Below are 14013 nucleotides of genomic sequence, written 5' to 3' on the forward strand. Positions count from 1 at the left end.
TCCCCCGAAACAAGCTATCATAGGGTGTTGCGCACCAAATGCGACTGAATACGTGTAACATTTGTAGCCTCATCTTGGGGAGCCTGCCTTCTGAGAAGTCCTACCATCTTTCAAATTCCATCAATTCCCAACACAGCACCCAGAAATTCTAAAATTTGATTCCGTGCGTGCATCGCAATTTGGTATTCGACCTGGTCGCCAGCCGCTGCATTTAGTCTGCATAGCTCCTATCTTTCTTCCCCGTGGAAAAGTTGTGCAACACTTTTACTTACGGTGTAGGGAATATGGATATTTAGGGATAAGGTCAATATTCTGGGTTTAGGGTTCTTTCTCTCCATCTCCTTCTGGGTCGACTAAAAGAGACTGAGGGTGACATTTTCTGTATATGCTGCATCTGCTGTCTGCAGGAGATGAAGCAGCAGCGTTTGGCATTTCACCACGGAGGGACATCCTACAGAGTGAAGAACAACAAGCCGATGAGTAAGTGGATGATGTGGTGGCGTGAACTGTTACGGTTGCCACTGTTGCCAAATCTGTGCGATCTCAAAAGGGACATCAGCAGCTGGCACAGCATGCAGAGAGTCCTGGGGAGCATCTCACCAGGAGATAGGAACGAATCTGGTCCAAAATTCCCACATTAAAGACTACAAGTGATCTTAAAGCTTGCACTTGCAGAACTTTGAGTCCTTCTTCTGTGGAAGTAAAAGGGTTGAGAAGTTTAGGGCAGTAAGTTGACGAAGTCCGCACCTCGGATGGGGCTATTTTCTTTGGTGCCAATTCTGCAAGCTTGAAAATTTTGAATGTGACAGAACCATTTGACACTTTCTTTCAGAGTAACGCAGTGAGGTGAAGATGCAAGTTTACTGGTCAGAGTGAGTCCTGTTTGCAGAAGTATTTCGTCAGATGACTGCTTGCAAATATTCAGATTTCCTGATGGGTGCTTTGAATTTTGTCTTGTTTCTGCTTTTCTGGGATAAAATTTAAGCAAGTCAAATTATTATCCAGCAGTGTGTATCTGTGGTATTATGGGCAGTTCTGGGCAGGTAAACGGTCTGTTGTGTTGGGCATTAAATCTTTACACTGGGGCCTTCACTTGTGTCCAGGCTGCTCGTTAAATTGTTGACCGTAAGTGTACAGCTACATTGTGCAAACTTCCGAAAGACAAAGCAGCATTTTTCATATGAGTTTTCTCTTGACATGCGCAGACAGTAAGGTTTCATGCTGCATGTTTCTGCACCAGTCAACGCTGGGCACTTGTCTCTAAAGGACTGCAGAGCAGGGTGTTTTCACATCCAAACTGGCCTTAATATGCTGTCAACTGCTGATCACAATGCAGACAGGCTGGCCCCGAGGTACCCTGGCCCCAAGCATCAGGCAGAGCTATGGCGTTGCAGGGAAGGAGCAACACAACCCCGTTGGAAAATACTGCTGTATTACACAAGTTTGTAGGCCTCAAGAAACTAGAAGGCCTTCGATACAGTCATCTTAGAGAGAAGACACTCTTGCATCATGCACTGGCACAGGCCACAAAATGGCCAGCAGTTCGTTGCAAAATCTTGGCCCACATGTCTTACTCCTCAGCATTGCGCCACCTTGCCCATTCTTTGGGACCAGCTTCAATCTGCCGCAAAGGAGGGTCAAGCACAGACCAGCTGGGCGTCGTTGTTCTGCACCGTGCCATTGTAGGTGCATGTGCTCAGCAGCAGCGAGGTCTCGTTTGAGCTGCCGATTGATGTGAAGCAAGTGCAAGCCAGCAGACAGTCCCCATCGGTAGGGTTCAGGGTGCAGTCCTTGCAGCTGAATACATATGAGCCACTCGGCGGGCTGCAGTCTACAGATTCAGCACACACCTTTCTCAATTTTCGTGCAACAATATATTTTCACGAAAGAAGGACATGCAGGTTGACAGGAGCCGTGCAGGGCTGAGGCAGGTTCAACAGAAATCACAGGTTATTAATTCTTTCCTGCAACATGTCAAATTGATACCACATGTTCGGCCACTTTGGCAGTTCTATTCACTATCACGGGCGAGCCAGCACTCTTGAACATTGCACAGCAAGGTGTTTTGCTCAAAAGTCTTTCAACAGCCCCAGTGAACCGTCTGTTGATGGGGGCTGCACACGGGAACCTGCAAGTTTGAAAGCACACTTTTGCCTGCCCCAGTGCGAGCATGGCAAGTCACATGCACCGTCTCAGCCTCTGATACTTGATGTCAGAGCCAGGGTGACAAGAAATGTGCAGCTGAGGTGGCTCCTGTGCTGAGCAATCCCTTGGACACAAGTCAGTACAGCTTGAGGAAATCTGTTTGTACTCAAAGCAGAAAGGACTTTCACCAGCAGCTACACCGGAATTCAGCAGGCCGACGACCATGGCGACCAAGAGAAACAGGAAGGCCATCTTACTCATCGCCCTTAGACTCGACCTGCATATTTATCCCAAGGGTTAGATCTACAGCCAAGCATCGTGAGAATTCAATGCTTTCTATCTCTCTATTTATGACGGATGGACTGTGCCGAACGTTACCGGATGCAAGACGGGTCTCGATATTTACCGAGTGCTTTGAAAGACAGTAGGAAGACTTATAACGATGCTCGGATCTTCCACAGGAACCTGAGCGGTGAACGATCTGAGCAGCAAGTGAGGCGTGTCCTTATATGTTGCCGTTCGGTCGCAGGACATCCTGTGCTATATCTATTCGGGCTTCCTCGGACCCGACACCTCAGCCCTGCTGTCATTGGCTGCATGCCACATGGTGCTGATGTCATGCGGACCCTCACATGACTAACAGAAGTATGCATGTGTGCACTTGCTTATGCTCTTCATTTGGCTACAGTAAGATGAATTTTTCCTCCTAATGCTCTTGTAATTTAGTGATTGCCGGTTCAGGAAATGTGGCTCTGCATGCTCGAGCTTAAGCTCAATAACAGTTTAAACTGGATGAGATCGCTCGCCTATTGAGGGCAGCTTTCAAAATACCACCAGACCCGTTTACACATTAAGATTGGCAGCATGCAAGGAAATAGAGCCACACAGACTTTGCAGAAAATATCAAAGGCATGTGCACAGTCAATGCAAGCTGCATTGTGTGCAGTGCACTGAACCACAGCACAATCATTTTCTTGATCAGCCTACACGCTGCAATATGTGCAGAGCGCATAAACCACAGCCCAAATCACTAACTTGATCAGCTTACGCGGTACATTATGTGCGGTAAATCTAAATCACCGCACAATCACTGTCCTGCAGCCTACACGCTGCAATATGTGCGCTGCGCATAAATCACATCCCAAATTATCGTCCTGACCAGCCTACACGCCGCAAGTACTAGGCACCCAATGTGGCCTGAGAAACTCATGATGCAAATGTGCATCATCCAAACATATATTGCAGAACGGCTAGTTTCCCTGCTGCTACCGAGGCCCACGGTTAGGCTATGGCACCCCAGGCATGCATATGGCAACACAGCTCCTTTCAACACTGCAGCTATAAAGCTTTGAACTCCTGCCCTCTAACCATCCAGCCGGTGAACTTGCATCATGAGGAATTATTGCAGCATGCACTGGCACAGATGATGTGCTAAAACAACAAAGAGCATCCCCCTTGAACGATGCGGGCCTTCATCCATCCTCAAGACTGCGCCACCTTTCCCTTTTTGTTGGGACCAGAATTGCCGAGAAAGAGACTCAAGCGCAGATCAGCTGGGCGTTGTAGTTCCGCACCATATCGCTGGTGCAGGTGCTCAGGATTAGCGAGGAAACAATTGTGGTGCCTCCTGGCGTGCGGCAGCCGCAGGTTAGCTTGCAGTTGCCATTGATTGGAGCGAGGTTGCAATTCGAGCAACTGCCCGTGTACGAGCCTCCCGGGTAGCTGCATACTGCAAGTCCGGCACAAACTTCAAGTCAGCTCTGTGCAACGCTCAACTTCTGCCAATGGGGCACAAAGGGAACTGCCCACCATCAATCGCTGATTGGACGGGACAGAAAGGTGCTCTGGCAGAGTTTCCGACTCGGACGCGTGATGAAGAACAGATGCACTCGGGTTGGGCAAGCTCTTCTGCAGCTTAAAGATTTTATAATTGATAAACGGATAAGAATCCCACCAGCAGCTGCCGAGGAAGCCTGTAGGGCAACTACGATGGCGACAAGGAAGCACAGGAGCACCTTCTTCGACATCGCCATCCTGAACGACTGAACCTGCACAGTTAGCGCAGGGCATCGTCAAGCTGATTGCAGAATTGAAAGATGCAAATACACTAGTCTGTGCCGAGCTGAAGAGGTCAATTTGTCTGAACAATTCGCGATATCATATATTAGACGATATGCGATGGGATGGGCTTACCGGCTGCAGTCGGTGAGGGAAGGAGGTAGCTGAGCGGCGCAAGAGGTGAGCGAGACGTGAACTTTGCGATGGGTATCCCGAATTAGATTGCCGTCCCATATTTACACCCAGGTAGCTCTTGGACTACCTTGGACTTTGGACGCCTCAGCATGGGCCGGGGACAGAAGCTCCGATTTGGCTGCATGCATGCCTCTGGGCTCACTAGTCAAGGAGCTGCAATGGAAGCTGTCACTGGTAAGGACCAGTGACTTCAATTGCACCTCATTTGGTTCTCCTCGCCAGATAAACAGCACTTTGGTGCCACGAAAAAACAACTTGCATGTTCTCTTTGGCGCATGCCGTCGCTTGAAATTTCCGCGCTCTTTGGGAGCTTACTGTCTGAGCAGGTTGTATGCAACACACCGGCCCATTCTTCATCTCACAGCTTCTTCAGGGGCAGCGTCAGAAGCAGCTCCTACGGGCAGTGCTTATTATATATCCGGGGTGTTCTGACTACAAATATATCCTGCCAAGGGGCAAGGTGCGTCCTGCAGACAAGCTGCAATAAAAGGCTCCTACAATCCTACCCCTTGATGACCTTGCCATCCAAGCAAGACCTTATCAACCATGAGCACGGTGCTTAATACTTACACTGCCCCCCTCCAGCCGGGGCATTGGGCACACCCAAACCCCTAAACCTCTTCCTTGAGCTCGGGTGAAGCTCAAGGGGCAGCAGCGGAAGCGGCTGGCCTTCTACCATGCAGGGAGTAAACGAACAAGCTGCTGTGGAGCTGCCCTGATGCGCTGGGGAGTGCGGCTCATGGCAGCTGGCGGCTGGCGGTTGCGGCTCCTGGGAAATCCGGGCAATCTGAGAGCTGGCCTTGGCAACTGACTTCTGGCTTCTGAGACTCTGACAATCGCATGAAAGTGGCGGGTGAAATTTGGCCGATAAGCTGGTCTCAGGGAAGCATTAGCTGAAGAAAGAAGACCTTCTGTGTAGGCGTTGACAAGGGCCTTCCTTCTAGTACTCTAGGAATATAGGTTTCTAGGTCCGAGAGGATCTCAGGCCAGCCCCTAGATGTGACAGGGCAGGGCGGGGCTTTGGGGGTCCTGCCTTGGGGCCCTCATATCAGATTAGTGAATATCATTTGGCGCGACCCGGAAATTCTGCCCTGAGCCCTCAATCCCTTGGGGATCCCCTAGGGGCTGCAAAAGACCTGGTTCTGTGGATAGTAGATAAAGTGGAGAGCCAGAGCTAATTCCAGGTGTTTGACAGAGCAGATGTGTGCTGCTTGCGTGGCTTGTATACGGCATACGCGCATCGCACGAACACCTTAGAAGGTCAGGCATGCTGTGTGCTAGTATTTGTGCTTGTGTTGTTTTGCTGCTTTCCAGAAGTATGCTTCTGAAGGCACGGCATCATGAACGCGTTTGAACATGCACGGGGCAAATGCTGATGCCTTGGCAAATGCTGATGCATGATTGGACAAGATTCCCACCCAGTGGTGGCAGCTCTTCAAAAGCCAGACCCTATCAACACAGCTACATTACTAAAGGGGTTCTGGATGTAACACAGTGAGACAATGAAACCCCTGATGTACACTGGCTAAATTCAATGAAGATAGAGGCACACAGAGACATTGCAGACAGTGCTATGGGCATGTGCCTGTTCAATGCCGGTCAGGTTGTCTGCGCTGCACATCAAGGAACAATGGCCCAGCACACCCTCCTCGAAGAAAGAAGATAAAGTCTTGACTCAATCTACCTAGAATCGGATCTACCTACAACCGCACTGTGGCATGTCTTGACCCAGGACTCGCGCGTCCGAATGCAACTCGCTTGTTGAACAGCAAGCTGTTGAATAACCAGCCAACACCTCCTTCCTGGCTTCAGGATATCAATAAAGATCTTCTTGTCCTTGTACCTATACTTGCACCTATACTGCCCCTTGGAAAATGCCATGCCACGGCTGCACGGATGTGCTGATGTCAGCAGGGCTTCAAACACAGACGAGCTGGGCGTTGTAGTTCTGCACACGGTTGCTGGTGCAGGTGCTCAGCAGCAGCGAGGTCGTCACTGTTGTGCCGCCTGGTGTGAAGCAACCGCAGGTCAGCTGGCAATCGTTGTTGACTGGGTGCATCGTGCAGTCCTTGCAACTCCCTGAGTACGAGCCGTCCGGGAAGCTGCAGGCTGCAAATTTAACACTACACTGAAATCATCTCGTGCACAAGAAAAAGGTTCCACGCAGGAAGGATATTGAAGATAAATTCGACACGAGTAGGGATGGGACATGAAGCTGCTCCAGGGATGTCCCTAAACTGTGACGCGATTGGATACAGGGTGACAGAGCACTAGGGTGGGTTGGCTGCTCTACGAACTCATTTGTATACAGTGGATAAACAGATATATTGAGACTTGCTCGACTGTCTGCATAAGAAAGAACCCACATGCAGCTGGCGTAGAAGCCATGAGCGCGACGACGATGGCGACAAGGAAACACAACAGAACCTTCGTCATCATCGCCATCCTGGAGCTGCACGTCAAAAAAAGCTTTTCAACCATGTTCTCGAATTTGGAGACAGCCCACTCAAAGGGTACGACTCGATGTCCCGCATGGCGATGGATTGCTCACCGGTTGCTTTCTGTGACAGAAGGACGCGACAGGTAGCAGATGGACCTGGGCGGCGGAAATATGAGCGAGAAGTGAGCTTTGCGCTCACATCTCCAGTGCAGGCTCTTAGCCGAAAATTATCACTTTACGGACATCGTGTCTACCTTGGAACTCTCTAGACGGCGACACCTCAACTTCTGCTTCCGGCAAGAGGCTCTAATTGGCTGCATGCGCTTGAGGGGATGCTGACGTGCTATCTTTGCATGGCCCTACTTTCCTCGGAAGGGGTTTAGCAGGTGCTTTGGAAGCTGCACTCCCTCTCGTAATTACTTTCAAAGCCTCACAGCACCAAGCGCTGAAATTCAAAATGCACATGCGGCAATTCTTCAGGCGTACTACGGGGGATGGTAGGCTGATGAATTTTGGCCACACTGTTCTTGGCAACGTTTGCTTGCTTAAATTACTGCAGTAATCGCATGACATTGACCTGTTATAATCAAAATGGAGCCGCCAAAACCTGGTGGCCCCAAAATCGCTGCAATGATACAGGAACAGGGGTTGTGGTTCAACGTATCCGAAAGCTGCAGCTGCTTTGCAATAGAGCACCTATCCAATGTTATTAAAGAACATTTTTCAGGTTTTGCTTTGGCACAATACTTGCAATGCCCAAACAGCCTAAAGCCTGCCAATCCTATCTCGCTGTATACGCACACATACTCTGGCTCTGCACTCTCACTTGGAAGTCTACAACATGCATATGTCAGTCTTGCCACATTGGAGTTCGAAGCCAACCTTCAGCAATGGACAGATCTTGCAAGAATAAAAAGGAATATCATGCTAGCCTGCACTGCTAGCACATATGCTGAATGCACCAAAAGAAGGCTGTAAGAAAGAAGAGCAGACAATATTATTTGGCACTGGCACTGGCCCTGACCTATTATTTACCTTTTCCAGAGCAAGCAGCCTTAAGGTACAGTGACATACTTTTCTTACCAATGTAACCAGGCCAATTTCACCTCTCCAGGACTTAAAGCCACTGAAAGCACGCTGCACAATCTACCTAACCTACAGCAAGAGCTGCAAAACAAAACAATATGCTTCTGCAGAAAATGCACGCCCCCTGAACTTGCTGTGCTCGAAATTGGTCTTCCAATTTGTAAACCCATCTGTCCTTGGCAAATAGCGCTCATTCTTTAGCCGGCTGCTGCGTGTCTCTGAATTAGCCAGTCTGCCCTCCGACATGCGTCCTCTCTAGCTATAAATGTTAGCACCTATGCTCAGAACCTGTCACTTTTACTTCAACACACCGTCGCCTCATCGGGCGCGCTGCTGGCCTAACAGCTGAAACGCGCGCATGCTGACAGGGCGCGCTGCTGACTTGGCAGCTGACATGTGCAGATGCTGACTAGGTGCGTGTTGATGTGGCACCTGGTGACGGTGTGTCATCTGATTTCATATTTGCAGCTCAGATGCGGTGGCGTCCGATGGAGGAAGATTGGACGCGGCCGCTGCCACCTATGATCTGGATACCGTCGAGGCAGAAGGACACCAGCTGCCCATCCGCATTCTGGAAGCTCACCTGCGCACCCATGAATATGTCTTTCAGCCACCGTGTTACAAAAGAGCAAGCACACATGGATGTTCGTCTCCTTATAGCCTCTGTAAAAGGGATCACTATGCTGCAAAAGACCTAACTCTCACAAATGAGGACGTGAATTTCTGTGAACAAATTTCTGTGAACAATGCACAGATTATCACGAGGAAGCATACTGCTCTGTAGACAGGGGTGCAGGTGTCTTGACGGCTAGCTTGCATGATTACTGAAAGCTCCCAACAAAGCCCCGCAGACTTGGAGATAGATAGCAAAGCAAAGTACTCCACTGGGAAACTTCCTACCGCACGACATGCGGAGTGCTTCTTGCAGAGCAGAACCATGCATACATTCAGGTCTTGTGATTGTGACATTGTGCGCATACCTGGGTGATTTGGTCCTGCGCGAAGGGGCATGAGAATGATGACAGGGGGACGCTGAATTTGGCGTACAGCCCCTGTCGCTCCACTGGGGAGAGGGAACCCGTCTTCACAGACGCGCAGTACTGCTTCTTGTCATAGTCTCCCGCGCCCACCTGCAATTCACAAAAGCTCCTTTGGCTCATGTACATTTTGGGTGACACTCCATAGTGCTGAGACTTTCATTTGGTGAGTGTTGCACACGAAATTGGAAGTTTAGATTAAGCCCTTCCAACACCGTCCCCAGGCTTGATATGCAAGGCCTCAGCTGCAGGCCACCCATCGTCTCTGCTTCTGCACGTTGCTTCCGCTTGGCCTGTGAATGCTTGCGCTGCAGGTGATAATAATTTTCAAAGGCAAGCTTCTACAGGGACAAGTGCACCAATAGTGCCAGTTTCACTCATTATTGCTATTATTATTATACGCTTGTCCTGCCGAAGGCAAGGTGCGTCTGCAGACAAGCTGCATTTCACTCATTGCTAGGTATCAAATACAACAGATCAGGCAGCTTGCCGCTCCTAGGACCAGATGCGTGCCTTGGAAAATTGTGTTCGTGATGATGCCTGTGACACTTACAAGGGTAATTGGAGGCAGGGAACGCGCCTGCACGTCGTGGTTGGTGGAGCTTTTAGGACCGCTCTGGGTCAAAGCACAAGATATTCTTGGTTCCTGTTGGTTAGAAACCTCTCTAAGTGTCAGGATGTTTAAGAAAGAGGGATCGCGCCTGCACGTCGGGGATCGTGGAGCTGCCGTTCTGGTCACGGATCCAGAACTCCAGAGCAGAAGCGCCCTTGAACGGCTGGTACCCGGATCTGCCGCACTCCCGGCACGCCAATGTGATTCCTCCCTGCTTGGGCCCCAGGGAGATGCATGTCGCGTTGCTGCCACCCACCCCGTACCCCTGAAGAAAAGAAGGAAGTTAAGCTTCAGAGGAGTGCTTGTTGTGTGCACTGTGAGCCTCTCTCATAAGATTCCATATGTTGCCAGCTGAACTGCCAGTTGAGGGCGGTCACGAGGCAAAGGAAGGTAGGCATGCAAAGGTAGACCTCACACTTGCTAGCCAGCTGTCATTTTGCACAGAAGAGGTCAGCGCCCTTGCATTTTAGTACTTGTGCATGCAGCTGTGCCACTTCTCTGATGTGGAAGAGCAACCTGTTTCCAGTCACCAAAAATATGATAAAACTGGTTTTGGCTGGCATCATGGTCTCCCAAGAATCCCTTGTGGAGACAGGCACCTTCAGGTTGGGGCAAAAAAAAGCCTGACGGCGCTAGCCAAATCAGGCAGCACCGCCAGCTGGCAATTATGGACACGGTCTGCGTGCGCGTACCTGTGACCAGAAGGTAACGGTGTTGTGCTTGTATGGGAACCAGCCCCAGCCAGTCTCCACCTTGTCACCGTAGATGGTCTGATTAATGAATCCGGGGCTGAACTGCAGGGGCTGCTTGCTGTTGCAGTCCACTGGTCTGAAGCTGGTGCTGATGATGCCGTTGAGTGGGTGCGCCAGCTTCTGGAATCCCCAGTAGGTCAAATCCCTGGCAAGGGGCACACACCTCAAATTTGCGCGAATAAGCTTAATGCAATGAGAATGAGTTCGAAAGTGCTTTGCCATTTGACTCATAAAACATTTGTATGCTTTGGTCCGGCCCTGTGCGAGTATACTTAAAGCGTATGTGCCTGATATTAGACAGATGCAATGGCGTGTCAAATGCAAAAAAAAGGCTAAGAAAAGCTAGGATGCATATAGACTAAAGGTCTGCAAAGCCGAGGTAGGCTTGAGAAGGCAAGTGTGCAGCGAGGATGCTTGGAGAGCTACACAATTTGTGTAGCATCCCAGCTTTGCTCTACATCAAATTGCAAGAACAGAGATCGTACAATGACTTTTCAGCCGCACAGCAACAGGGATGAAAAGGGGGTGCAGCTCACATATGGTAGATGTCACCGCAGCAGGGCGGATTCGTGCCGGTGACTGCGCCGGTGTTGACGTCTGTCTGGATGCAGGGGCAACTGTCAGTCACAACCACGTAGATCGAGGCGTCGTCATCCCAGCACTGCACGCTCTGCTGCGACTGGTTCGCCGTCGGGTTTCCCAGCCACCTGCGCCAGATTTCGAATTTGAAGTTAGATTTTGACATGCACGCCGATTGGTGCAGATACTGTGCAGCACTCTTTGTCCTCCGCTGCAAAGACAGACATGTGCCTCGGTCAGCCAGCCTATTGGGTCTCCACTCAAGAGAAGGGTGAGGTGCCCCCTCTGCATTGCTTTGCAACGGGCTGGCCGAGCTTCTATAGTGCAGGGAAGAAATTCTTGTGTGCTGGTGTGCAAGAGAAGGTAAGCCGCTCAAAACTTGCAACCCCTCTTCCCCTTTGGCACTCTAGCTTCCACAGCACTGACATCAATGTCGGATCATACCAGCTGTTCTGCTGAGCACAGCGGTCACAGCGCAAAGCATCACTCCTATAAAAAGGAAGGCTAAGAGAAGGACAGAGAGGCCCACCTGCGGCCGAAGTCATCCAGGGCATTGGGCGCCTTGGCGGGCAGGCTATAACCCAGTGAGGTGTTGTAGATTTCTGTCCCGTTGGAAAGCACGAACCCGCTGCGGCAGCGGACCTCGTAGCATCGACCGCAGCTGCCGGGGAAATCGGCGTCGATATTCGCGACCGCCATCAGCATGTCCTTTGGATAGGGAACGTTGTCGTACGTCACGCCCTCCGTGAAATTCTGCGCGCGCATGCAACACCGGCGTCATATATGTACGCAAAACTCTCTAGGCAAGGTCCTGCTTGCTGCCTTTGACTCAGCTCTTGAGCTGACTTGCTTGGCACAGATTGCTGAGCTGTTTGCAGCCCAAACAGAGGCATGGAAGATTAGGCAAAGCAACAAAACAGGGAGTTTTTGAGTGGGCACGGATGAGATTTTGATGTGGTGGTCTACATTTTGATGCAGACAGCTCACGCCACTGGGCCCGGGGCATTCGCCGTGAAACAAAAACAACAAAACCTGCCCACGGGCCGCAACCAGAGGACACAGCCAACACAATGGACCTTGGATATAAGACCCCAGCATGACTCTCGTCATAAGCAAACTAGAGTCTTTGCTCAACAAGGTACTCGAGGTGGTGGCAGGCTCCGATTGCGTATTCAATTCAGAACCAACTTCATAACGAGTAGCTTGGTAGAACACCTGTTGCGTGTAGCCGCAGCTCCCGTAAACAGCGCTGCCGAATCCGTATTCTGGCGGCGGTCCGCGGTCGTCAAAGTTCTGCAGGAAGGACTCCGGACCCCCGTAAAATGTCGCACGCCCCTGCCGCCAGCCGCCGGCTGCTCCGGGCACTTCGGGCGCGTTGGCCTGCCCGGCCGCCTGCCCGGCCAATAGCAGCGCGGCCAGCAGGAACGCCGCCGGTGCCCATTGAGCACACCCCATTTCTAGCCTGCACCGCAGCCAATGCAAAGATTATTAACACCAAGTGATGAAATTTGAATGAAGTGTATCAGCCTTAGCACCCCTTCCCTAGGCTCAACCACAGCTAAGCGCCCAGTGAATGGCATCTTGCTTGTTTGCTTCTCCATGTGCTGCAGTCAAGGGAACTAGGGGTCGCTATTTTTTTATCACGTCCTTCCTCTTTGCAACTGTGGCTTGCAGTGCACCCCAGGAAGGCTGTTGGACATTTTAAGGGTCTTAAGGAGTCATGATGAGCGTTGCATTTGCCAAAGCGCTGGGCTGCACTGTAATCGTGGCTGCCCTTTTCAAGGGTAACTTTCTGGCCCGCTGTGCACCCCAAAACGGGATTTAAAACGCCTGATAAATACACGATTCGAGGGTCTGTAAGCCACGTTGTAATATCTGCCTTGCGTGGACAAATGTGCGATTGGGCTACACTCTTACACTGGCTGCCAAGTGCACGATGCTGGGGCTCTGACTGGTACTGTGGCCAGCACAGCTACAAAGAAGGGGTCTTGTGTTATCAGACACAGGCGGTGGCTTCCTCTTCCCCAAGAATCGTACGTGACTGGCAGGCATGGGGAACCTTAGCCATCACGACGTCCTGTTAGCCCAGCACATGCCAGGGCACTGGGGCTTCGTCACGAATCGTCCGAGCCCTTCCTTAAATAAAATACTACAGCAGAAACCACCAACGGTGCCTGACACGCCGTGCATGCCCCCTTCCTAGTGTTTTCTGCAATGTAAGGTTGGGCCAAAGGAGTGAAATCTTGGGAATGTGCTGAAAGGATCCCCGGAAACAACATGGCAGAAGGCAAACAACAAACAATTACAGCAGAATGCGATGTACGGATGTCCATTATGAGGTTGATTTGGCAAAGAGCAAGCTCAGCAGGATGAAAAGCGATCAGGATGATCGGAAACCTTCCTGGGCATTAGAGGTCACTGACGGGCTCCGACTGGGCGCAGGTCCATCTAATATGATCAGACGCTAGTGTCGAAACGTCTAGTTTCACCGATATTCTGTGATTTGAGGATGGGCTGTACCTGGCGCGCCTACTGCTCCGTGTCAAAGCTCCCTTCCTGCTTCCGGAAGCCCGCAACAATCCCAAGATTACGTCTTGTAGGCCCTGTGACTCTCTATTGAACTTATAAGATGATATTTAGGATTGCTGGAAGGGTCTGCTCGTCCTGAATTTCGGGGCGACTGGGACAGCTTCCGGGCCTGCCAAGTGGTGCAAGGCCCGAAACGCCGCTAAACGTCGAACGGCGGTGCCTCCGACTGACATGACAAATCAGCCCCTCCAGAGCAACATCCTCTTGGTATAAGGCTGTTCTTGTCATGCTCGATAATTTACAGGTACAATGCCTTTAGCCAAGCCAAGAAAGGGAGAAAGCACTGAAAGCTTTGCTGCGTACAGACCTGGCTACCTCAACTTGTGTGTTTTCCTCAACACAAATCTCAGTGACACCTTCGAGTTGTCAGCCTTTGGGCACACCAAGGCAGATTATCTGCTGTTCACCGTGTGACACAAGTGGCATCGCGCAACAGCCTGATCACTCTGAAAGAAACAAAAAAAGCCTGCTAGGGGTCTTCCTGCCACAGGCAACTGCTGTTGTACAAACCCTGTGCCT

At 50.8% G+C, this 14013-nt stretch overlaps 1 protein-coding gene across 1 annotated transcript; it reads right to left on the bottom strand.

The window, feature by feature from the left end:
- Nucleotides 1-8393: 8393 nt before the first annotated feature.
- On the bottom strand, nucleotides 8394-13579 carry COCSUDRAFT_67654 (hypothetical protein; the record flags this gene model as incomplete). Its single annotated transcript, XM_005644458.1, has 8 exons — nucleotides 13426-13579; nucleotides 12121-12367; nucleotides 11435-11658; nucleotides 10863-11033; nucleotides 10267-10471; nucleotides 9663-9839; nucleotides 8905-9054; nucleotides 8394-8507 (listed from the first exon to the last, which is right to left on the bottom strand). Exons 2-8 carry the CDS (start codon nucleotides 12358-12360, stop codon nucleotides 8394-8396), a joined length of 1281 nt encoding a protein of 426 aa, XP_005644515.1. The 5' UTR covers nucleotides 12361-12367; nucleotides 13426-13579.
- Between the last annotated feature and the right edge of the window lie 434 nt (nucleotides 13580-14013).

The sequence above is a fragment of the Coccomyxa subellipsoidea genome (assembly GCF_000258705.1).
Source record: "Coccomyxa subellipsoidea C-169, whole genome shotgun sequence".
Classification (NCBI taxonomy): Eukaryota; Viridiplantae; Chlorophyta; class Trebouxiophyceae; family Coccomyxaceae; genus Coccomyxa; species Coccomyxa subellipsoidea.